Source organism: Balaenoptera physalus, assembly GCF_965194825.1.
Source record: "Balaenoptera physalus genome assembly, chromosome: 1".
Lineage (NCBI taxonomy): Eukaryota > Metazoa > Chordata > Mammalia > Artiodactyla > Balaenopteridae > Balaenoptera > Balaenoptera physalus.
Genome location: NC_138882.1, coordinates 105765602 through 105789537, shown reverse-complemented (window position 1 = coordinate 105789537; position 23936 = coordinate 105765602). Strand labels below are relative to the sequence as shown.

General features: G+C 31.8%; 1 protein-coding gene across 1 annotated transcript in view; it reads right to left on the bottom strand.

Annotated features, from left to right (window-relative positions):
* The window catches only part of COL11A1 (collagen type XI alpha 1 chain), a 214605-nt gene that overhangs the window by 77322 nt on the left and 113347 nt on the right, over positions 1–23936 (bottom strand). The window contains exons 29-37 of the mRNA XM_082451859.1: positions 23246–23299; positions 21516–21623; positions 18736–18789; positions 13905–13958; positions 13726–13770; positions 13538–13591; positions 13378–13422; positions 9809–9862; positions 3736–3789 (exon numbers count right to left, since the gene is read on the bottom strand). Coding sequence (XP_082307985.1) covers positions 3736–3789; positions 9809–9862; positions 13378–13422; positions 13538–13591; positions 13726–13770; positions 13905–13958; positions 18736–18789; positions 21516–21623; positions 23246–23299 — 522 coding nt within the window. The remainder of the gene's footprint in view (positions 1–3735; positions 3790–9808; positions 9863–13377; positions 13423–13537; positions 13592–13725; positions 13771–13904; positions 13959–18735; positions 18790–21515; positions 21624–23245; positions 23300–23936) is intronic.

The window sequence follows — 23936 nt, the reverse complement described above, 5'->3', positions numbered from 1 at the left end:
AAAGATTCAAAACACTGACAGAAAAACCTGCCAAAGAACTGAATTAAAGCAAATAGTATTTGCAAAAGTTTTATTCATTATAACATCTGATTGGAAATAAGAAAGTTAGAAAGCAAAGAGCAGAAACTAGCCCCACACTTGTATCATGAACTTCCAGATAATTGTGATTACATTTTTTTATAAAAACAAAACTTAAAAGCAGGAAAAAGGAAAAGAATCTGTATTTGTAATTATTTTAATTGATGCCATGGGGAAAGAAAACAAATTTCTCCTATTTTTAAAATACATTAATTCTTTTTTTTTTTTTTTTTTTGGACTTGAGGACATGGGGTGAGAGGGGGAAGCTGGGGCGAAGTGAGAGTAGCATCGACATGTGGGAAGCAGCAGCATAGCACAGGGAGATCAGCTCAGTGCTTTGTGATGACCTAGAGGGGTGGGATAGGGAGGGTGGGAGGGAGGCTCAAGAGGGAGGAGATATGGGGACATATGTATGCATATGGGTGATTCACTTTGGTGTACAACAGAAATTAACACAGTATTGTGAAGCAATTATACTCCAATAAAGATCTATTAAAAAATACATTAATTCTTAAGACCATCAGGTTTCCACTTGAGTTATCAACAGCAACAGCAAAGTGAATCAATTCAAGGGAAATATATTATAGCATTTACTTAGCTTGACTGCTTAATTTTAACTTTTCAGGAACTCAGTAGTGTGGAAATTTGTACCCACATATGTAGGCATATATATACATAATATTTTGTTTTTCTTTTTCACTGAGAGCTAACAGCTCTTAGTGCTGTTACTCTTATCATTTGTTTACAGCATTTAGTCCCACATGTTAGCTACTCCTTAGATGATCTCAATAACTTCCATGATCACAATTGTTATCAATGTCTTCTTATGCTTTTTCCTCAGCTTAACATTCTCAAAATTGTTCACACTAAGTGAATCCTCTCCTTTGATTTTCCACCTCTGTTCTCTCCCTTTATTAACAAAGTGACTTCAGATCCCAGACTTTCCTCAGGTCCTCAAGCTCAGTCAGTTAATCCTACCATGTCATCTCAGAAACTCGCAAATCCAGCTTCCTCTCTCTTGTCGAGTAGACCTGTCTTATTTGAACTATACTTGCCACTTTCCTTGACCACTACAGTTTTTCAAGTCAGGTTCACTCACCTGTCCACTTGTTATCACGCCACAAAAGCAAATCTATTCAACTCATTGCTAAGCATATGTCATGAAATATCCATTACCAAGTCTACACAATCTCAACTTTCCCTAAACAGCCATGCACCACATGTTTGTATAATCTGTTCCCTCTGTCTGGATCGCCTTTGGCCCAATTTCTAATCACAGAGTTTGACATAAAGATGTAAGTGCAATCAGGACTTTAAAAAATTAGTCTTATAAAGTTTTTTCCTTAGTAACTGTGAGAGCAAGAATAGCACATGAAATTGATCACAATAATAATTAATTATGAAAATTAACTGATTAAAAATAAATGCTTAACTGAGGAAATTCTGTGAAAAATTTGCCACCCAGACTTGTACTCATATGTTCTAAGAGGGTGCTAGTACCTCTGAGTGAGAAACAGATTTGGAAGGAGCTGGAAAACAGCATTGACCATACGCCTGCTCATTCAAAACATTCAGAGTTTTGCAAGTATCTAGTAAATCTGACACTGAGGATTTTACAAATGAACTATGTACAAGAAAACTTTTATAGATCAGAATGGAGTGTGATTATTCTAATACTGTCATGTAATAAGACTTTCCTTGTCATTTAATTTTAGGATAATAAGTTAAATTATGTTTTTCAAAATCCCAAAAAACAGAAGTTAATTTGATACATGAGTAATAAAAATGGAATTCCTATTCTGATCACCTCTACAGTCAAAGCATGATTTGGCACTGTGTTTCTGAGACAAACGTGCGTTGTTTCAGTATAATAAAGACTATCTCTAATTATTCCTAGTGGTCTTAAAAAGCTTTAAATTGTAAGATGTCAGAATGAACCTTCAATTCAAGGATTTCTGAATGGGGACAAATCTCAAATATAATAAAATACTTTCTTCTTTAAAAAAAGGAAACATATATATCAAAATATAGATGCCCTAGATTCTGACTCTTGGACAAGACAATCTTTTGAATCACAGTCAACACAGAACAAGGTGAGAAAGAAAGGTTCCTGGTGATAGGGTGACTCACTATTGTTCTTAAAGTGGATTTGAAATCAGGAATACAATTTTCCAGACATAATTCTAGTTGTTGTTTACAAGAAACTACTAGATGAGAATATCCATCCTAGAAACATTAGTTAATGTGCTAGTTTTCCACTTTAACTTTAAATGTTATATATAATATGATTACTTTGGATAGAAGCAGAAGCTCTTGATTAAATTAAAGTCAAAAGGGATTTTATAATGATAATTCTCTAGGTACCCCTTCCTCAAAAGACATTTTGGAAATATTTGAGAGGTATTCCCAAGAAGCTATACCATGACTTAGTTAAAAATGATTGACTGCAATATTTGAATGAGAATGCATTTGCAAATTTGAATGTGGATTATCCTTTAGAGAGTTTATTTCTTGCTTATCCTGGAGATGTCTTTCTCAAGAGGAAACCCAAACAATTTTACTCTTTGGTCTCACTAAAATCATTCTTGATTTTGCTTTTGTAATCCAAGACTTTGAAGCTTACAATCTGACTAAAACTAAGAAGTCATTACACTAAGAATTGTCACTTGGTGAGCAAAACAGGAATTGGCTGTTGCTGCCAGATTGTTTATCCTATGTAGAAAATCATCATGTTTTCAGATCTGTTATCCGGTATTTCTATTGAACCCCAAATATGTGTTCATGCTGGCAGAATACCCTAAGATAATTTTGAGCCACACAGTCAAAGGTAGTCTATGTTGTGGTTTCCTTAAGAAATCTGGATAAAATTAATCAATGTTAGGAACCAAGAATTGATTCCAAGGAAACATGCTAATCCATGGTGATTTCTTATTAGACTACCATCCCACTGCAACAGCCAGATACAAAGTTTTGTTAACAGTGGCAGAATAAATAAACAAAACCGCCAGGATTCTTAAACCATAGTTGAGCTGCCAGTTTCCCCGCTGTCCATCTCTGTTATACACATAAGTTGTTCAGAGAATGTATTTAATGTTATGTTCCCCATAATTTAAGTTACATTTTTTTTCCATTTCCATTTTCCTACTTGAGAGGAGAGAATGCATTTGACATAGTTCTAGACCAATTACAGCCTTACAGTTCCAACAGCAGGAAATATTTCATCCCTTAATTCTGGATAGAAGAATATATTATCTGCACAGTTTATTGTAATGTGTCTCTTTTAGAGAGTGGAAGGGTGAAAGGGTAGCATGGAATATATCTGTAACAAAGACTTATGTGAAAGGGTCAAGGCTGACAACCTTGTGGAGGTATCCAAAAGACAACGAGTTCTTTTCCATCAACTTATCCCTAAAGTGCTGTTATTGAAAATAAGGAAAATCAAGTAACATCCACGTCCTCAAGTATATTTATTTAAATGTTTAGATACAAACATAGGTCTATTTATGTATTTCAAATATATTTTTAAAAGATTAAATGGAATTAATTTCACCATTGTCCTTAACCTGGTAATTGACTTGTTAATAATAAAGTATCTTTCTGTGAAATGATGAAGTGCTTGAGATAGAAAATTTGAATCAGAAGACTGGGGTCACTTACAGTCTCTCCACGTTGCCCAGGGTGTCCTGGCAGGCCATCCTTTCCAGGTGGTCCCTGAAATCACGAATATTAAACATCGAACGTCATAAATATTTCCTGAATTATTTACAGTCTAAATACATGTTAGGCAATTTTCTTATATCTTCATTAGATATCTTATTTTGATGTTCTATTGACTTCATATACGGTAGAATGTGTATATATCTTTTTTAGCATATCTATAGCTATAAATGAGACCAGGAGAAAATTGTGCAACTGTAATCTGAATATTTTACATTTAAATTTCATTAGCATCTTTCTTCTCAAAAAGCATATTCATATTGGTTTGTATTTTTATTTTTGTAAAAATGTTAGTTCCTCAGTACTTGACAAATGAATATTTTTCCCTCTTTTTGGTGATGTGTTCCTAATACAATTTCTTGGGCACTGAGAGTTGGATACCAGAGATAGATAGTGTCCTCTAGTGGTGGTCTGAGCTTCTAACTGACAAGAATGTGAAAGAAATACAAACTTATAAACAATGGCATTTTACTTCCCAGTTGCTTCAAGTAAAGGAAACAAGGTGCAATGCTCAATTTTAGAAGTCATCGGACAAATTTTTCCCAGTAGGTTTTCTTAAATACCCTCTTGGAAGCATAATGTTTATTAAACACTAGAGAGCACATCTACTATGTTATCACTTTCAGTAAAGGATGCTGTCTTTGTCATGACTGAAAAAATAAATGAAGCCATTAACTAAGTACTTAAAGTAAACAACTCTGTGAGGTTCTTATGTTTTAGATACTTAGTAGAAATAGATTGCTTCTTTAGACTGCATTATGGATTATTCATCCTACTCAGAAACCATTAAACACCAAGTTCAATTTTCAAAACATGTATAATAAGTATAGGCAGAGATATTCTTAGGTGAGAATGGATAAACGAAGAGAAATGATCATTGTAATAACATTTTTAATGATAACAGGTACACCTCTCACAGTATGTTAATTATTTGAATAAACCTACTTATTTATTTAAAAATACATTATTTATGTAAATCTATTTTCAAATATCAATTCTTTGTAAATTGAGTATGAAAAAAAGTATTTCAAAAGAAGATCATTTTCACAGATAGCTTTTTTCCCACTGGAATAAGACTTTTTCTAGCTTGGTTATAACATTTCAGTGGAAAGCCTTCCCGACAGTGACTAGTACCAGCTCTGCTTCCTGATTGCATCTTTATTGACACACTGGTTAAATTATCAGCTCTAATTAAAGCCTGTTATGATATTTCACAAGATCATAGCTTGCTCAGTGATCTGTTCATATTTTCCAGGACCATCTCAGTGATTCTATTCCCATTCACCCAAAGGACCAAAACTGGAATGTTTTTAACCAAGTCCCCAAAATGTTCTTGGATATCATCTACCCATCCCTTCTTTCAAAAACATATATTACATATCTATGTATTAGGCATTAGGTGTATCATTCTCGGTTTAGAGGTGAGACACATAAATAAGTAGTTGATTGCTAGTGGACCTCATCTAGGTTCAGTATTTCAAAATAGTAAATAAAAACAAATCCTGTGCTCTATCACTATTTTGATACATATGGGAATAAATATGCCCTTAATTGAGGGCAGTAGTAAAAGTTTTAACTAAAATTATAGAGGGCGACAGCTAAAGGATAATAAACATGAGTCAGGTGCTTTTTTTCCACCACGCTAAAGTGCATCTCAAATGATGAGTTTTGCAATCAGTGTAAGCCATTTACATGTTTTTTAGCAAATCTGTAAATATAAAAGTTAAATATCTCGTTATATTTGCTGATGTGAAAAGTATAGATTACATGTTTATTGTAAAATATTATAACTCTTTAGAACAGTGATCTTACATCTAAAAAATGTCATGTGGGATGAATGCCACATGATTTTTAATGGCTTTCCTACATATCCTGTGGGAGCAGTGTAAATAGACTATATAAAGAATTCATATCATCATCACTTTTCTTAAGTATTTATTCCTAATATTAAATGATTAATCCTAAGTAATTTTAATGGCTTCACACTACTATCCAATAAAATAAACGTATTAATTACCAAATAATTTCATGGCATTAATTTAAATATAATAATTTTATTGATCAAAATAGACTGCCCCTTTAATATTGTTGGTGAAGAGTAGTGACAACAAATTCATCTAAATGGGTGGGGGGGTGCATATACAGCAAAGCAATCCATGAAGCGACACTTATAAATAATTGTTAAGATGTTTTTCACTTCACACTGGCACTGAGTTTTGACTTTTCTCTAAATAGAATGTATCTTATAGTAGTCATGTTATAAATCCTAATCACCTAATTTTTTTAATCGAGATAACTATATGCTGACACTGGCATGAGTTTAACAGACTCTAAACATGAACATTCCAAGTGCTTAATCCATACTCCACATGTGTCTGTGTGAATATATATATTTTTTCATTTATTTTTTATGTATATATCTAACATATATATGTGTATGTATATATATATATATATATATATATATATATATATATATATATATATATATTTCCTGATTACAATGAAAATGAATCAATTAATTTGAAGGAAGAGGAGCTTGGTTCTATCCCTCTACCTGAATCCCTCCTTCTAAATATCAAAGAAATGAAGACAGTTCTTTTCTATATGTTATAAAACTACATAGCAGAGAAATGATAGGTACTCTTATTTCACGCACTAATGTTTCATTTGTCAGAGAAATAGAGTATAAAACTCATTTTGTTTAGCAGTGAAAGCAATGTTCCTTAACAGTGTCATGTCTTTCCAAGCCAACTACATGTTTCTCAAGTGTAGGCATTTATTATACTTCTAATACTCCTTAGAGACAAAATGCATGCATGATCAATGGCTCAAAACTTGTTGAAAGATACATGAGAGAATGGACTGAAGAAGTCTGAGGAAAAAATGGCTTTCTTGACAATAAAATTATATTACATGAGGGAAACTTCTTAACAATTTGTACAAATATAAATGGTATGATAATGTTGAAGTTACACATATCACTGGATTTTATGTTGCTAAACAATGATCTATGCACATGGCTTCAAAATACTTATGAAAGAATCTTATGTGCAAAATCATTTTTGCAACAATATTTTTACTTCTCTGTATGTGCAACTTTGCATGACAATATTACATTTGGAACAAAACTGAAATAGTGAGTAAACAATATTATATGCAGACAGTATCTATACTATCCTTTGTTTAATACTAGCTATTTGTATTAATCCTTTCATAACACAATAATATAGATAACAACTTTTCTTGATATGTTTGCTGTAATAGAGCAAGACTGTTAGTGATAAAAATAATATTTTAAACACAGTGTCTAAAATTATTTTAAAAACTAAGAGAGTTTCAGCATTTAAGTCAGTATTTCACAATAAATAATTCATTTTTCGAATATGTGAGCTAAAATCACATTTGAAAGTAATCAGAGAAAGAGGGGGTTATTCAAACTCAATATAAAAATATTGGAGAACAAGAGTTCCCTGGTGGCACAGTGGTTAAGAATCTGCCTGCCAGTGCAGGGGACACAGGTTCCATCCTGGTCCGGGAAGATCCCACATACCGTGGAGCAACTAAGCCCGTGTGCCACAACTACTGAGCCTGCACTCTAGTGCCCGTGAGCCACAACTACTGAAGCCCTCGCGCCTAGAGCCCATGCTCTGCAGCAAGAGAAGCCACCGCAATGAAGAGTAGCCCCCGCTCGCCACGACTAGAGAAAGCCTGCATGCAGCAACGAAGACCCAACGCAGCAAAAAAAATAATTAATTTTTTTAAAAATTGGAGAATATATTTATTTACTTATAAATGATTTTCAACATGTTTAAAAATATCATTTGTAACATTTATTTAAATTTCTAACATCTTAATTTATAATTTTCTGAATCGTTCATTTATGCAAGATTGTTACTGGACTATATTTGACTAACTATAATTATTTAAATTATATATAATTATTAGAAATGAGAACATTGGGATGTACAATTTTTGAAATATTGGCATATATAAAAATCCTCACATAACTTCCTCTCACAAGGTGCATGTTGTTGTGGTTTTGCCAAAAAGATTCAGTTCAACAGATGTAGAAAACAAACTTATGGTTACCAGGGGAGAAGGAGGGGGGAGGATTAAACTGGAAGAGTGGCATTGACATATCCACACTACTATACATAAAATAGATAACTAATAAGCACTTACTATATAGCACAGGGAACTCTACTCAATACTCTGTAATGATTTATACGGGAAAAGAATCTAAAAAAGATTGGATATATGTATATGTATAACTGATTCACTTTGCTGTACACCTGAAACTAACACAACATTGTAAATCAACTATTCTCCAATAAAAATTTAAAAAAAGATTCAGTTCAAAAATCAGTTTAAAATATTCAGCCAAAAATCTATATCAATGTGCTGCTAAGTGAAAATAACCAGGATGTGAGTAAAACTGTCACTAGGAATTAGTTATTGGTATTATTACATTGAGAAAACATTTGGTTCTCAAATCACTGACTGAAAATTTTAACTATACTTAGTTTCCTACAGCGTAGATAATATTCAAACTATGTTGGTCTTATTCTCAGCCAAAACATTTTTGAACTTTGCTATTCAAAGTACGGCCCATTGACCACTGGCATTGGCATCATCTAGACATTTGCCAGTAATGTCAAGTCTCAAGACCCATCCCAGACCTACTGATTTAAAATCTACATTTTTAACAAAATACCAACATGATTTACGTGCACATTAAAGTTTGAATAGCATTGTCTACTCTGGACTAGAACAGTGGTTCACAAACATTAGCATGCATCAGAACTATCTAGAGAGTTCGTTAAGACACAGACAGGGCCCCTCTCCTAGAGTTCTGATTAGGTGAGTGAGGTGGAGACAAGACATTGCATTTCTAACGAATTGCAAGTGCTGCTGATCTTCTGGTCCAGGGACCACACTGTGAGAACAATTTCCTTAGACAGGTGGGTGCTATGGTTTGAAAGTCTGTGTCCCCTTGATATTCAGATATTGAAATCCTAACCCTCAAAGGTGATGTTATTAGTAGATGGAACTTTTGGGCAGTGCTTATGTCACCTTCATGGAACCTTCATGAATGGAACTAGTGACTTATAAAAGAGGTTCCAGAGAGTAGACAGTGAAAAGTCTGCTACCCGAAAGAGGGTCTTCACCTCACCATTCTGGGATGCTGATCTTGGACTTCCAGCCTTCAGAACTCTAACAAATAGATTCTACTGTTTATACACTACACAATCTGTGTTTTTTTGTTATAGCAGCCGGTACGGACTAAGACAGTAAGTTGATTCTAACTCATAAATAAACTGAATAGGTTGCCAAAAAAAAAAGAGAGAGAGAAAAAAGCAGCTGAGCACTGAGCATGTCCTATATTCCCACGAATATTTGTGCGAAAGTAAAAGATTTCAATTAACCTTGTGAAAATATTTGATGAAGATATTCTACAGACTGTGGTTCTAAACAAATTTTATAAAAAGGAAATGATTCAGGAAGGGTTATCATTACATTTTCTAAGAAAAATACATTATAGAGGCAAAAATAGTAAATACAAATAAATAGATCTTAATGTGATATAAGTAATGTCAGAATGTTGGAGGATATTTAGGAAGTGACATTTTGAAGAAGGATACATTGGATAATGGAAGCTAAAAAAGAAATTGATATACCAAATATTTAAGATTCAGTAATGATTTTTAATGCTGTCAATAATATTCATTGCAGTAGAAGAGTAGTTGAGAGAATAATATTCATGTTGTTCTAGTTTTGATATACTTTGAAGGAATATTTAATAAGATATATTTAAATTAGATTCAGAAACATTTGATAAACTTCATAAGCTGAAAATACATACTCTTTGGCATTATTAAGCACAATTTTGTTTTTATAGGAATTTTAATCCATATTTGTATCCAGATATTATTTAATATAAAAGCTATGACTTTCAAAATTTTAAAACATTGTCAAATGAAGAAAGAGAAAGAAAAACCATGACACTTACAGGAGGGCCTTTTGGTCCAGGGAACCCAACTGGACCTTGAGGTCCTTGAGGACCCTGAAGAGAAAAAGCAGTGGGGAAATTTAAGAACATACCTTATAAGGCACATCTTTACAGGTTGCAGTTTATTTCTACAGATAAAGAACAATATAAAATACAGCTTCTTTACCATAATGGCAGAACAATTGCATTACAACAAGAGAGTCTAGGGTAATTTAAAAGCAAAATGGATGATCTTCCATACTATTCAGTACTCAAAACTGCACATCACATCAATGGTCTTAGCTGGAGAACACTGTAAATATTTAGAATTCATATTAAAAGTGAATAGAACATGGATGTATCAGGAACCCTGTAGATAATCTACTTTCAACACTGGCTACAAACATCCATAAATGGAGGATATTTCCAGTCCATAGCCCCCAAAAAGAAAAATTATTTTTAAAATTGATTCTATAAATGTTCTGACTCTACAGTCATACAAAATTAAAAGAAAAAAAAAGTGACTATCTCAAAAAGACCATAGAGGATACCTTTAACTAATCTCTATATTTAAAATGTATTTATTTTTGAGGATGTCACTATCTCATTTTACTCATGTATAAACTTCTTTTGTAGATAAGACGAAAAGAACATTATTATATAATTATTCTCATTAATATTAAATCCAAATATACATTTATAATATTGCTCTTGACTTGATGCTTAATTAACTATATTATTCAACACTTAGATTCACATATCTTTAAAAGGCATAAAGTAGACCCTATTACAAGGACTACATTGGTTGCAGCAAAAGGATGGTGAAAGATAATCCTTTATATGACCAGAACATGATAATTATATTCCTAAAAGGAATATATATAAAATGGAGCATAATATAAATAAAATTTCTTAAGTAATAAAATTATGTTAGGATTTATTTATACTTAAACAAAAAATAAAGTTTACTAAAGTTGATCTTTAATATAATTTACTCTCTTCAATTTATCAATTTAGCCTTCCCACAGGAAATTTCATTACCATTCTCAAGCCAATGCTAGTTCAGAAATCAGCACAAATTATTGCTGTTACCAACATCTTATCTTAAAATCAAAAAGAAACTTCAAAGTTAGATATGTCATTAAAAAAATAGATATCTCATGTAATTACCAGAAACACTGGGAAAATATTTGGAACTTAGAAATTTTGGTACTCTCAATAAAATATAAAACTATCATTCTTAAATATCTATCATAAGAGCAAGAAAATTATAAAACAAAAACCATTTTAAATTCAAAATTTAAAATATAGTATTCCTTTAGGTTATATAGTAAGCTCTACTATCCTAATTTCATAAATTGTCATTTCTTTACTTTTAATTTTTTGCTCCTTTTCAAAATAAAACTTTATTTTGAACTTAAATTTCTTAAAGAAAAATTTCAAAAATCACTTCTCCAGAGAAAATAAAGAAGAAAAAGTGGGTCTTTCTACATACAATTACACAAAAACATGTTGAAACATTCTCTTTGTATTAATCAAAATAGTTTCCAGGTGAGGTAGAAATTACGTAAAGACTCAGTGTGTAAAGATAGTGTTGGAATCCAATTAGTGTTGTCAGATAAAATACCAAATGTTTAATAAAATTTAAATTTTAGATAAATAATGAATAATTTTAATATGTCCCAAATATTGCAAGGGACATACTTATGCCACAAATTATTCATTGTTTACTTAACATTCAGTTTATTTGGGTGTCTTAGTTGTTTTGTTTTTATTTTGTTTTGTTTTGTTTTGTTTTTGCTAAATCTTATCATCTTAGACCCAAGTAAAAGCTGTATTAACTAAGTCTTTAATAGCAGGCATCCATGCTCTGCAAATCATGAGTATGAGGGATCATATTTAACTTGTAGAATATCCTAATGGGTGTTTATATATATAATATATATTATTTTTACATATAATACTATATATATATATATACACACACATAAATATATTTTTAAAGAAGGTCATTGAAATGGGCAAAAATGGGTATTTTTCATTTCTAATCCAATGGTACTGCAAAATTCTCTCCTTGAACCTCCCAAGTCATATAGTTTGAATAAAACACTTTTGTGATATTACTTTCATTGTTCTTCAACTGTGTGCCTAAGACATAACAAATAGTTCATGACACTTAAAATTCTTTGCAGAAAATGAAGATATATGAGGTAGAAAATGTCTGATCAACTACACAGAACACAAGAAATATATTCTGTACACTTAAAACATGTATAAATGTTTCTTGGGAATGGTTTCAAGCTTACTTAAAAATTTTTTTTGAAATCAACCTTACTTTGATCCTCAGAATATACTTTTCTTGTTCTGAAAGTGTCTTTACAATTACAAGCGATCATGTTCTTGGGTTACACTGTTGTGTTCCAAAATAAAATCATAAAGATTTATAGTTGATCATGAAATTTTGGAATGTATAAATAAAATACGTAAAGAGAATAGTTTGCGCTTTAAAGGCAAAACTCTTAGTTATGCTACAATTTGTTAAATGGTTCTACTCCATTTAATGATTTAGCCATTTTAATTAATTTAGTTGTATATTCTTATTAAAATGACTTTGACATAAAATATTTCAAATGTATTGTTTTATTGATGAAGTCAAAATGTACAGGATGAACTTAATTTAGGAATAGCTCATCAAGAGTGAGAAACATTTAATAGAAAGTTAATTAAATTTGAACCAAAGATTTGAAAAAACTGGAATTAAATGTTTATTCTTGAGTCCAATCTAGTGACTTTTCTTCACAAATAGAAAGTTTATTTTTAAAAAAATTACTTATTCTCAGCTTTAAGTTATACGTCAGAGGGTATTTCTGTTTTACTTTTTGTGAAACATCTATTATAAATTTCAATAATATAAGAATGTATAATATTAAAATTATAGAATATTAAGTCATGATCTAATTTCTTTGTCAGTAATACAGAATATTTAAAATTCTTTCAAGAGGATAGCTTTTTAAAAATCTGGCTACAAAAAATGCTATATTTTGCCAAAAAAAACAAAACAAAACCAAATAAAGGGCATGCTTACTTATGTATATTTAGCTTTATTTTATATCAATTGAAAATCAAATTACTAAATATTTTTCCATTTACTGGAATAGACGTTTTATTTTGATTTGAACGTATATTGATTGTGACTTAATGGCTACTGGTAGCTTGCATTTTACCAGCATAATGCTGCTGCCAGCTCCAGGAACAAAGTGAGTATCAGTATGGAAAGCAAGAGTGGAGAAGAAGGCATAGGTGTTACATGTGTATTTAAAAGAAAACAATTCTTTTTGTTTAAAAGTTGATATCATAGGCCAATTAGCATATAATTTCTCTCATTTCTATAACAAAATTAGTAGCACATAATTGATTAAGCTTTTTTTAGGAAAGTAAATAAGAATAGGAATTTTTAAACTCTGACTAGATTTTGTGGATGACTGTGTACATGTATTTGCAGACACATGTAACTGTAACTTTTCCCAGAAATTTAAACATTTGCAACATATTAATAGTTACTTTATATGATATGACTGTACTGTACTTACTCTTTCACCAGGAGGGCCAGGAGGACCATCACCGCCTGAAGTGCCCTGGCAACAACAACACAAAAACCGGAAAAAATCAGTTTTGATTCCTTCTGTTAACATCCATCCTCTGGAAGAGGAACTTACAGGAAAGCCCAAATGGAACAAGTGCTGATGATACCTTTGGACCAGGTTTCCCAGTGGGACCTCTCGCACCTCTTGAACCTCGAGGACCCTGCACATAAGAGCAAAGATGAAATTGATCTAGTTCCAAGCAGATCTAAAGGCACGGGATCAGTTTTTATTTATGAAGAAAACAGGAGAGTTAAATGAAAAATGAAAATCATTATTTTAAATCAAGGTACTTACCGTTGGACCACGCTGACCCCGAGGGCCTGGTTTGCCAGCTACACCCTGCCAAAGACAGTTCAAACAGTTTCAATACGCAGTATATCACAGTAAAATTGTGAGTCTGGTGCTGAGAGATAGGTACTCATGTAAGAACATTTACATTAGATAGTCCAGAACAATATACTTGTATATCATACCCGGGCACCTTTCTCTCCATTGGCGCCTGGAAACCCAGGAAATCCAGTGGAACCCTACAAAAATAAAAATAATAAACAATGAGTACAGTAACTAACATTTTTAGCCACAAGCTGAAAGTCTTTTGGAACACAATGATTCTTGCAAGCTGGTAGCATTCAAATCAAAAATATAATTTAAGATACCATACAACCTCCATTCATGTATTTAAAAATGAACTTACAGTGACACCTGAAATCCTGGAAGCATTGAAAACGAATTGATAAAACATTTTAGTTTTTAACTTTAAGGAAATTAATTAATCAAATATATCATTTCTCATATTAGTAAACAGCAATTAAAGGGCATTTCATATAAAATAAATTTTTGACTTATAATTCTACATACTTGCTTCAACTCTGAAAAAAATTTTATTTTTCACAAGCATGAATAATCAAACATTAAAATAGGAATTTTATAAAATATTTTTCCTGAATTAACATTATTGTATTCTTATACTTATCACTTTTTAGTTGAGTATTTTACACCTTTAGAACTGGGTCAAATCATAAAGACTAAAAATCTTCTTCCATCTTTTCTGTTTGATGTTTGAATGTGGTTAGATCTAACTGAGAGTCTAAGTCAGACAGTTCAGCATTAAAATCTGTTTGTGGGATTCCAAAGACATAAATTCAAGACTTATGTTTGTCATGCATTCACCTAAGTAATTAGGTACATTACTATAGTATAATTATGAGTACAGTTTTTTCTTCTACAAAATGAGAGCAATCATCTGCATCTTACAGCTACTTTGAAACTTATAGGAAATCAGAATAAAGGAAAGTAAGGAATAAAAATGATAACAATAGCTAACAATAAATAATGATTATTTAAAGATGTAATAAGCACTGTAAAAGCATTATGTAATTTAATCCACAAACAGCTACATTTTACAAATGGAATACGATTCCCCTATTTTACCTTGTACATATATCCAGATTTTCATCTGCTGAGAGATTCCTTTGAACATGACTGTGATTGGTTTGCCTCGTCATTGTATCATGAAATAGAGCAGATTAGGGTTCAATCCTTGCTCCTCAATTTACCAATAACTATGAGACCCTGGGAGGGGTGGGCTGGGGGGCTTCCAAACACTCACTATTTTCCTATTCAGACCAGTGCATGGATTAAATGCAATAATGTGTAAAATGTCTAGCAAAGAGTAGTAGACATGAAGATTTTACACACTTCCCCATGCACTGAGGAAGATGTAACAAAGCCTTCTTTGACTTGAATACATCTTTGTGGTTTGTTTTATTTGCTTGTTTGTTTTTGATTTACAATGTTGTATTAGTTTCAGGTATAAAGTGAATCAGTTGCACATATGTATATCTGTATTCTTTACTCAGATTCTTTTCATTACAGGTTTTTACAAGATATTGAATATAGTTCCCTGTGCTATACAGTAGGTCCTTGTTTATCTATTTTACGTGTAGTAGTGTGTATCTCTTAATCCCAAACTCCTGATTTATCCCTCCCTCTCCGTTTCACCTTTGGTAACCATAAGTTTGTTTTCTATGCCTGTGAGTCTATTTCAGCTTACACTCATTTGGATTGAACTAACCTAAAGTAATCTTTCTCCAAGTGATAAATGCCTCCTCTGTATCAGAATAATCTGGGGTGACTGCTAAAATTGTGGACTGTCAAATCCCACTGCAGACATACTGAGACAGACTCTCTGGCATTGCATTCCTGGACCCTGCAATTTCCCCAGGTGATACATACAGAATGGATGTTATAATTTATATTTCCTCCACAAGTAAGGAAAGTTGTATATGAAGCCTTATGGGATCTGATGGACAAAACTTAGTATGAGCTGCTAAACTTCTTTTTAGGACTTGTTTAGCAATATATTCTAATTCATGCTTACAGAGACCACTATGTGATCAACCTGAGGACCATTGTTAGGACATGTAATACACAATGGGGGAAAATGTCTGCAAATGATATTTTTTGAAGGGTTTTCAAAGCCTTCTCTCTTTCTCTAGAGAGAATCAGATAGTTATACCTGGTAGAATATTACTATGTGACTACTCTAGGAATTTGACAAGTGAGTATAATCCAATATGAAAGTAATTCACTTCTATCAAATTCAATTTGAGGACAAATATTCATCTGTCCTGAGTAGAACACAAACACATTTATAGAGACTCCATTCAAATAAATTGCTCTTATGCATCAATTTCATGTTTAATAAATTTATTTTCTTACATGGTTTCTGCTCGTAGAAATTTATGGGAAATAGACAAAAATGTCCAATCCACCAACTAAACAGTTTGTAATATATGGGCATATTCTTCTTCTTTTCTCACATAAAAATTATCACCAAAATATACAGTTTCCATGAAAAGACATTATCTGCTTTTAAATGGAAAAAATAAACAGCCAACAAAAGGCCAAAAAGTCAAAGGTTAATAGTGAAACTGGCTCTTTCGGTGAACTGAAAATTTCAAAATTATTTTAAATTCTGTTTTAAATATAAATGAATCCTACCTTAAAATAGATTTTACTTTTTGAAATAGCTATCATTTTATAGTGCATATGGCAGTGCATCTTTTAAATACTCAGTATGGTTTATATTACTAGTAAGATATTGGATAAATTATATTGCCTAATTATAGTCCTTAAATTGCTTGAAAGGGATTAGCAGCTGAATTTCATTTTTAGTACAATAAAGACTTAAATCTATCCAAAATTCATTGGCTTCCACATAGGAAAAAATATGAAGCTATCTTTGATCTTTGATGTATCCATCATTTTTTGTTTTAGAACTGAGAAACATAAATGTTTTTGACCATAGAAAAAAGTTATGAAGAAAAGTAATAGAAAAAAATAAAGCCCCAAATTTCAGACATTTAGGTTAAAGGGTAAAAATAAAATGTTTGATTCCTCTAGGAAGAAATATTTCTCTCTAGTCATTCTGGTCCATTTTGTAAATAAAAATAAGTCAATGAATACTGAATAGAGGATTGACTTAGGAAAAACAGAAAAAGATAAAAATGTCAAATAAACACTTAATAGAAAATTGTACTCATTCATGTAACATGTAAAAAAAGTTTTCCATTTTTAAATCTAAACACCACCGCATTGCAACTCAATTTAGTAATTAGATAAAAAATTTACCAAATAATCTAAGAATAGTTTAAAGTTGTGGGTTAAGTAAATATCTTCTTTTACTCAAAGCACTTGTAAAAATGCTTGACATTTGAAAGGCAGGTAACTAGGTGACAGGACAATGTATTAGACACAGTATTTAAAAGGTAAAAATTATTAATCAGTGTTCTAAATGTAGCCAGAAACATATAAATGATGCTTGCATTATTTTAAAATCATAGATTAAATGAATCTTATTTCAGAAAGGCTCAATTACCTCCTAGCATACCAGGAAATATATATTCTAGAAATTCAGTGAAATATTATAGGACAAAACCACATAGCAAGCCTAAAATACTGTTGCCACATGATGATGAGTCACAAGTGCATGCAGTTCACATTAGTCAGGAGGGAGGATATTTTTGTCTCTCATTGTTTATCTGTGAAACTTATTAATAAATATATATTTGGGGATTATTATACCCAACCAGGATGTATTCTTATATACTAAACCTGTCTAGTCTGAATGGATCAAACAGGGATAGATAGATGACAAAGATATAGGTAGATAAATAATAGATAAATAGATAGATAATCTCATGTGCATATAATTACCTTAATATTAAAAACCAAAATTTACATATTAAATCATTTAACTGTTTAATGTAACTAGTCAATACATCAAATGCAGCCTTAGCAAAGTTTTATAATTAGCTCGAGGAAAATTAGTACACCAAGGTAAACATGTATTTTTAAAACATCTTCTTTTTGCTTAAAATATGTATATTTCAAATAGTCAAAAATAGAATTTGAGTGCATTGAGTGCATGGGTTGAATGGTGCCCCTGCAAAAGATATATCTAATATCCAAATGTTCTAGAATCTGCAACTATTACTTTATTTGGAAAAACAGGTCTTTGTAGATGTGATTAAGTTAAGGATCTTGAAATTAGAATATCCTGAATTATCCAAGTGGTCTTTAAATCCAATGACAAGTGTCTTTATAAGAAGAGAAGATACAGACACAGAAAAAAATCCGTGTGGAGAAGGGGTCAGAGATTGCACACAAGCCAAAAAGTGCCTGGGGCCACCAGAAGATGGAAGAGGCAAGGACAGATTCTCCCACAGGGCTTTTGGAGGGAGCATGGGCCTGCTGACACCTTGATTTTAGACTTCTGGACTCCAGTACTGTAACAAAGTCAATTTCCATTGTTTTAAGTCACCAAGTTTGTGGTGATTTGTTACAGTAGCCCTAGGAAACAAGTTCTGTGGAAATGAGGGAAAATAAAGAGGATGAAAGAAGAGTTATTCTTTCTTTAAAAAAAATATAAGTGGTAATTCAAACCTTCAGGGTACCAGAAAGGAAATCAAAAGCTATTATCCATCACCTGTCATCTACTTAAAACTTCTATATATATTAATATACTGCCCTGGAATAGTCCTTATTCCACTTACAAGGAAGTGGCTGACTGTGCCTTCCTTTCATGAGTCAGTCTCCAAAATACTCCAATCCAAACTCACCTAGGATCTTTGAACTCTCTGCACCCCAGGTGCCCACACCACCTCTGACTTTCCCTTATAAGATTATATTTTAAGGATTCATCATCTCTGTATTACAAACTGAAAGGTAACCATAGATGATTAGTTTTAAGTGTATCTACAAAATGCTGATAAACTGTAAAAATCAAGCTAAATATTTTACCTTTGGACCTTGTCTTCCTGGATATCCCGGTAATCCTGGAACACCAAGTTTCCCCTAAAGTTAAAATAATAATAATAATAATAATCAATTCTAAGATGAATTAAGTTTAAATGATGCTTTTAGTCATTTTTCTAGAAGTTAGAACCACATATTTGCACATTTGAAAGGAAGATTTGCAAATTTTTGCCATTCTTTACTTTCATTATATTTCTTAATTTGAATAGGGAAAATAATGTTGCTAATGTTATAATGTTCGCTAACTTAACCTCTGTTGTCTAAGTGGCAGTGCCTTCTTTAGTGACATCGAACACTGAGTAAAAAGAATTCTAGGACTGTTTGTGAACTGAAGAATATGCTAAGAAATCACCTAAGTTTTATGAACATTAAATACTATTTAAAATTAATGGATGTAGTTAGAACTGCATGTAGATCTTATCATTCCAACTAAAGGTAATCTATTTGATAAAATTATTTCATTTCTCACTGTAAATATAAAGCAAGCAATCATAAGTTAACTTTTTTTTGCTGAATAAGGAAAGTTTAAATAACTATACTAAGAAATTTGAACCTGATTTTTGAGCAAAGTTTCTTCTTTTATTCAAATGTCTGAGTAAATTGGGTTAATAAGTATCAAATGGTGAGAGATACAGCTAAATAATGATTTTGGGGGAGTGTTAATTCCTACAGGTGGGAACTTGCATATGCAGCTATTTTCTTCCAGTGCAATGAGATTGCCTCTCAATCTGAAAGTGCTGAAACAAATTATAAATTACAGTGACGCCCAAAGATGTATAACAAATACTAAGAGGTTTAAAATGCTAAACTAACGAAATTGGCCCCCTGAACAAAGCATTAATTTAAAAACATGAGTAGAGAGAAAATAAAATTAAAATAAATGAATTGAATAGAATATGTTTGTGGAATTTTACTGTGACATTTTCCTTAAGATCTTAGGAAAGCACATTTCATATATAAAATATTATTTATCAAAGTCTTAAACATTAACAGACACATAGTATCATTATTTCCCATGTGCATTTTAAGTGAAATAAGAATAAAAACAAACAAGTTCAAATTACTATATATAAAACATTAATAGATGAGCAGGATTTTATGAAAAAATAAATATTTTACTGGATGAAGCAAGGCAAGAAATTAGGAATATACTTTATGACCTTGTTATTATAGGTTGAACTAAACAGTTGTCTGATTCATGATCAACACTGCATAGGTAAACAGACATTCAAACAAGCCTTAAGAAGCATACTTATAATGATGTCCCCTTGGATAGAGTAAGTTACCACAGCTTGTTTTATGCTACTGATTTCAAGGTTAATGAAATGCTCTAATTATTATCAGAAAACTTTTGTAGTCTATGTTAATTACTACATTAGACTGTAAATTCATTCATTTTAGAGTCATTTAAAAATAAATCCAGACAGAAAATTTCTTTGTATTTTCAGTGTGGTGATAAGCAACTTCAAGAAAAGGGAAAATACTAATGAAAGGTGAAAGATGAAGCACTGCGGGGTAAAGTCCTGATGCCTCAGAATAGTTTGTGGGACCGTTTACACAAAATACAGTGGAGTTGAGAAAAGAGGAAGGTCCTGGAATATCCTTAACTATTGGCAAATGAACACTTTAAATAGAAGGGTCATAGGCCTTGTAAGCGCTTGTTCCCCCAACCCTATCTTTTCCGTCTGTTGCCTAAACACGATGACATTATTCATCAGTTTACAAACCACAACTGAGAGTATGAAACTGTAGAAGAACTACTATATCAGATGACTCATAATGACATGCGGAAATGATTTTTTATTTGTCTAGTCACAATTCTTATATAATCCTTATATATTTTCCTTCTGGGACAGGAGGGTAAGGGGCAGAGACGACAATTTTCTTACATAGCATGGAATTTCCATATTTATAGAATAATGGCATGCTCAATATAAAAACTGGACAATAGTCATATTTACAAAAAAAAGGAAATCATTTGATTTATATCACCTAGAGATAATTATTATTTATATTTTCCTTCAGTGTACATAATCGGAAAGCACTTGTCATAGATATTTCTAGTTTTGTCTTAATTTAACTTCAGGTTCATTATAAGACATTTACAATATCACTAAATATTCTACGAAGGTATAATTTTAATGTTGCCTAATGTTCTATCTAAATGTAAGTATAATGATTGCAAATATTTTTTGACATAATGCATATAGCCCAGTGGCTCTTAAAGCAATGAATATTAATATTATCTGGGGATATTTTAAAACATAGTGATGCTTGAGCTAACCCCAGATTAAAATTAAAACCTTTTCAAGTTTGGCCTGAACATCAGTATGTTTTAAAACATTTATCCTGTAAAAATATATGTTTATGTGGAAAGAGTGAAAAAAGGACATTTTGGTTTGAGGGCCAAAGATGATTCAAGTTGTTTGAAAATAATAAGTAGACCATCTTTGATTGGTTCTTTCAGCCTTCATTAATCACGCTCAAATTCTGCACTTTTAATATAGAAGAGCATTAAGAGTGGTTGATTCTACATGGCCAATGGAAGCAGAAGAGACTAGAAAATAAGGAAGAGTGAAAGAGGATAAATGTGCCCGTCTCATGATTATACTTCTAAGTAGTAATATGGATATGAAACTGAAATTCAAAAAATTGAAATTCAATAAAACCTTCTAGATTTACATCACAGATGATTAAAAACACCCTAAAATGACAGTGAAGCATCATCTACAAGAGGACCTGTGAATTTAAAGTTGCTCCCTAACCTTCTCTCCTGCTTGACCAGAAGGACCGGGGTCTCCAGTCGGACCTGCTCGACCTTTGGGGCCTTCAGGGCCATCTTCTCCTCTTGGACCTACTTGACCAACTTCTCCCTGAAACACAGAGTAACAACGTTCTTGTAATTTAAAATATCTTGGAGACTGAATGGCAGAAGTTATAGCCTATCAAAAAGTTATATTCTTCAACTCTTGGTTTGTTTACTCACATATTACATATGACAAAGAGGCTTGAAAGTATTTGATTTCATCAATCTTTCAATTAATAAACTACTCAATGCAGTCTGAAAATTGAAAAACTACAGAAGCCCTATGCTACCATGTATCACATTAAATTAATTTTAATACATTGTGTTGCAGAAAGAGAGAGAGAGGAAAAATAAATAAGAATCAAAATTAGATACTGTTGGTTGGCTGAATATGCTACACCAAAATATGCCACTTTGGCATAAGGATTATTTTGAAATGAAGGCAATTGAAAAGAAGCAGATACAAAAAAAGTTCTCTACGCACCCCATACTTGCTTAAAAGCAGGGCACAAATTTGCAAAGGTGTCTTTCCTCCCCTCTCTACTAGAACGGACAAAAATTAATCACTAGTGACAACTAGACCCTTACCAGTCCAGAGCCAGAAGCAGGTACCAGTGGAATCTATCTATGCAACAAACTTTACAACTAGCCTTTATTATACCATTAGTTTCCCATATTTCTGCCTTCCCACAATTTACAGTACTAGAAACTCGTCCTTTTCCTGCTCAAAATTTATTGTTCCTTTGCTAAAATGCTATACAAGCCCCAGTTCTAACCATTCTTTTTAGTTACTCATCACTGAGTGTTCCCATGTATAATCATGATACATATGCTAGCAAACTTCTGTTTACTTTTCTCTTGTTCATCTGTCTTGCGTCAGTCTAATTTTACAGGGCACCAGCCTGAGAACCTATCAGGGTAATAGGGAAAATAATTGTTCCTCCCCGATGACAGCAACTTTAGAAATCACCGTTTGGAACACAAGAAAAATGTCTCTATTTTAAACTTGGCTTTCGCATTTAAGGTATTAGGAACTGGAATGTGTAAGTTATTGCCCCTATCCTGGACACAGGCTTTCTATGCATTTTAGGAAAATCATTATTCTATAGTATCCTTTTTTGCTTAAATTTATTAGATACTATTATTATGCTAGTTATAAGATAAATCTTCCCAATAGAATTTAATTTACTTTAGGTGACACAATTTTGTTTTCAAGATACTCATTAACAGAAAAACAGTGTACTATTTCTACATTCAAAAATTCAAGACAACTATATAGTGAACATTCATAAAAGTTGCAGATACAGTTTCCAGGCAGCATAGCTCACTATATGTGAACAAAATTTAAAACAAATCTATTGAATTAATTATATAAAACAATTTGATCATCATTTTAGAAAATATCTGTAAACAATAATACCATATATATAATATACTATATATTATGTATATATATTTTATATATATAAAACTATTGATGTTCTGGGACATATAGAGATTTAACATAACATCTAAAAAACAACTGATACTATATTATCTCTACAAAAATTAAAACACCTAATCTTCATATAAAAATGGAAGTGAAAAATATCACGGGTAGTACATTTTTATTTATCCTGTGTTTGCAATATTTAATTATAAGAATAAACACACAAATGTATGTACTAGTGCAAATGTCTTTTTACTTACTCTGTCACCTTTAAGACCCATGTCCCCTTTGAATCCTGGAAAACCATCTTCACCCTAAAAAGTATAAGGAATAAAACAAGTGTTTAATCAATTGTTTCTATGGATCTAAAATACGGCTATACAAATTATGAGTACTGATAATTAGGAAAAATTGTTCTGAGAAACATGTACCTTAGTTGTGAAACCTCCTCTTCCCTATTTTAACCCTTTATCCCCAGTATCCTCCAATTTTCCCATAATTAATGCCTCTAAGTTACCAGAAAAGTTTTCACAAATGTGTCCATTGAATCTTCTCTATCTTATGGGGGGGGAATAACCATTTTATTATAACAACATGTATCCTATGTTATTTGAACAAAGAAAAAGTAAAATTTTAATTAATTATATTAACTTTGGATTACAAGAACTCTGGACAACCAAATAAAATGTCTTTAATTTACTGATATATAACTAAGAATTTTATATCATTCATTTTGTCTCCTGTGCTTTAGATAAATGTCTTCTGACTCAACTTGTTCTCTAATTACAATCTGTTGTCAGGTGAAGAATAAGCAAATTCATATTATCCTTAACGTGTAAATAGAGATTGCTTATCGTCACATCATATGCACAAACCAATGATGCTGAAAACTGGGCATCCTTTAGCAAAGAGAGGAGAAATTTTGACTATGAAAATATTTCCTGTCATTTT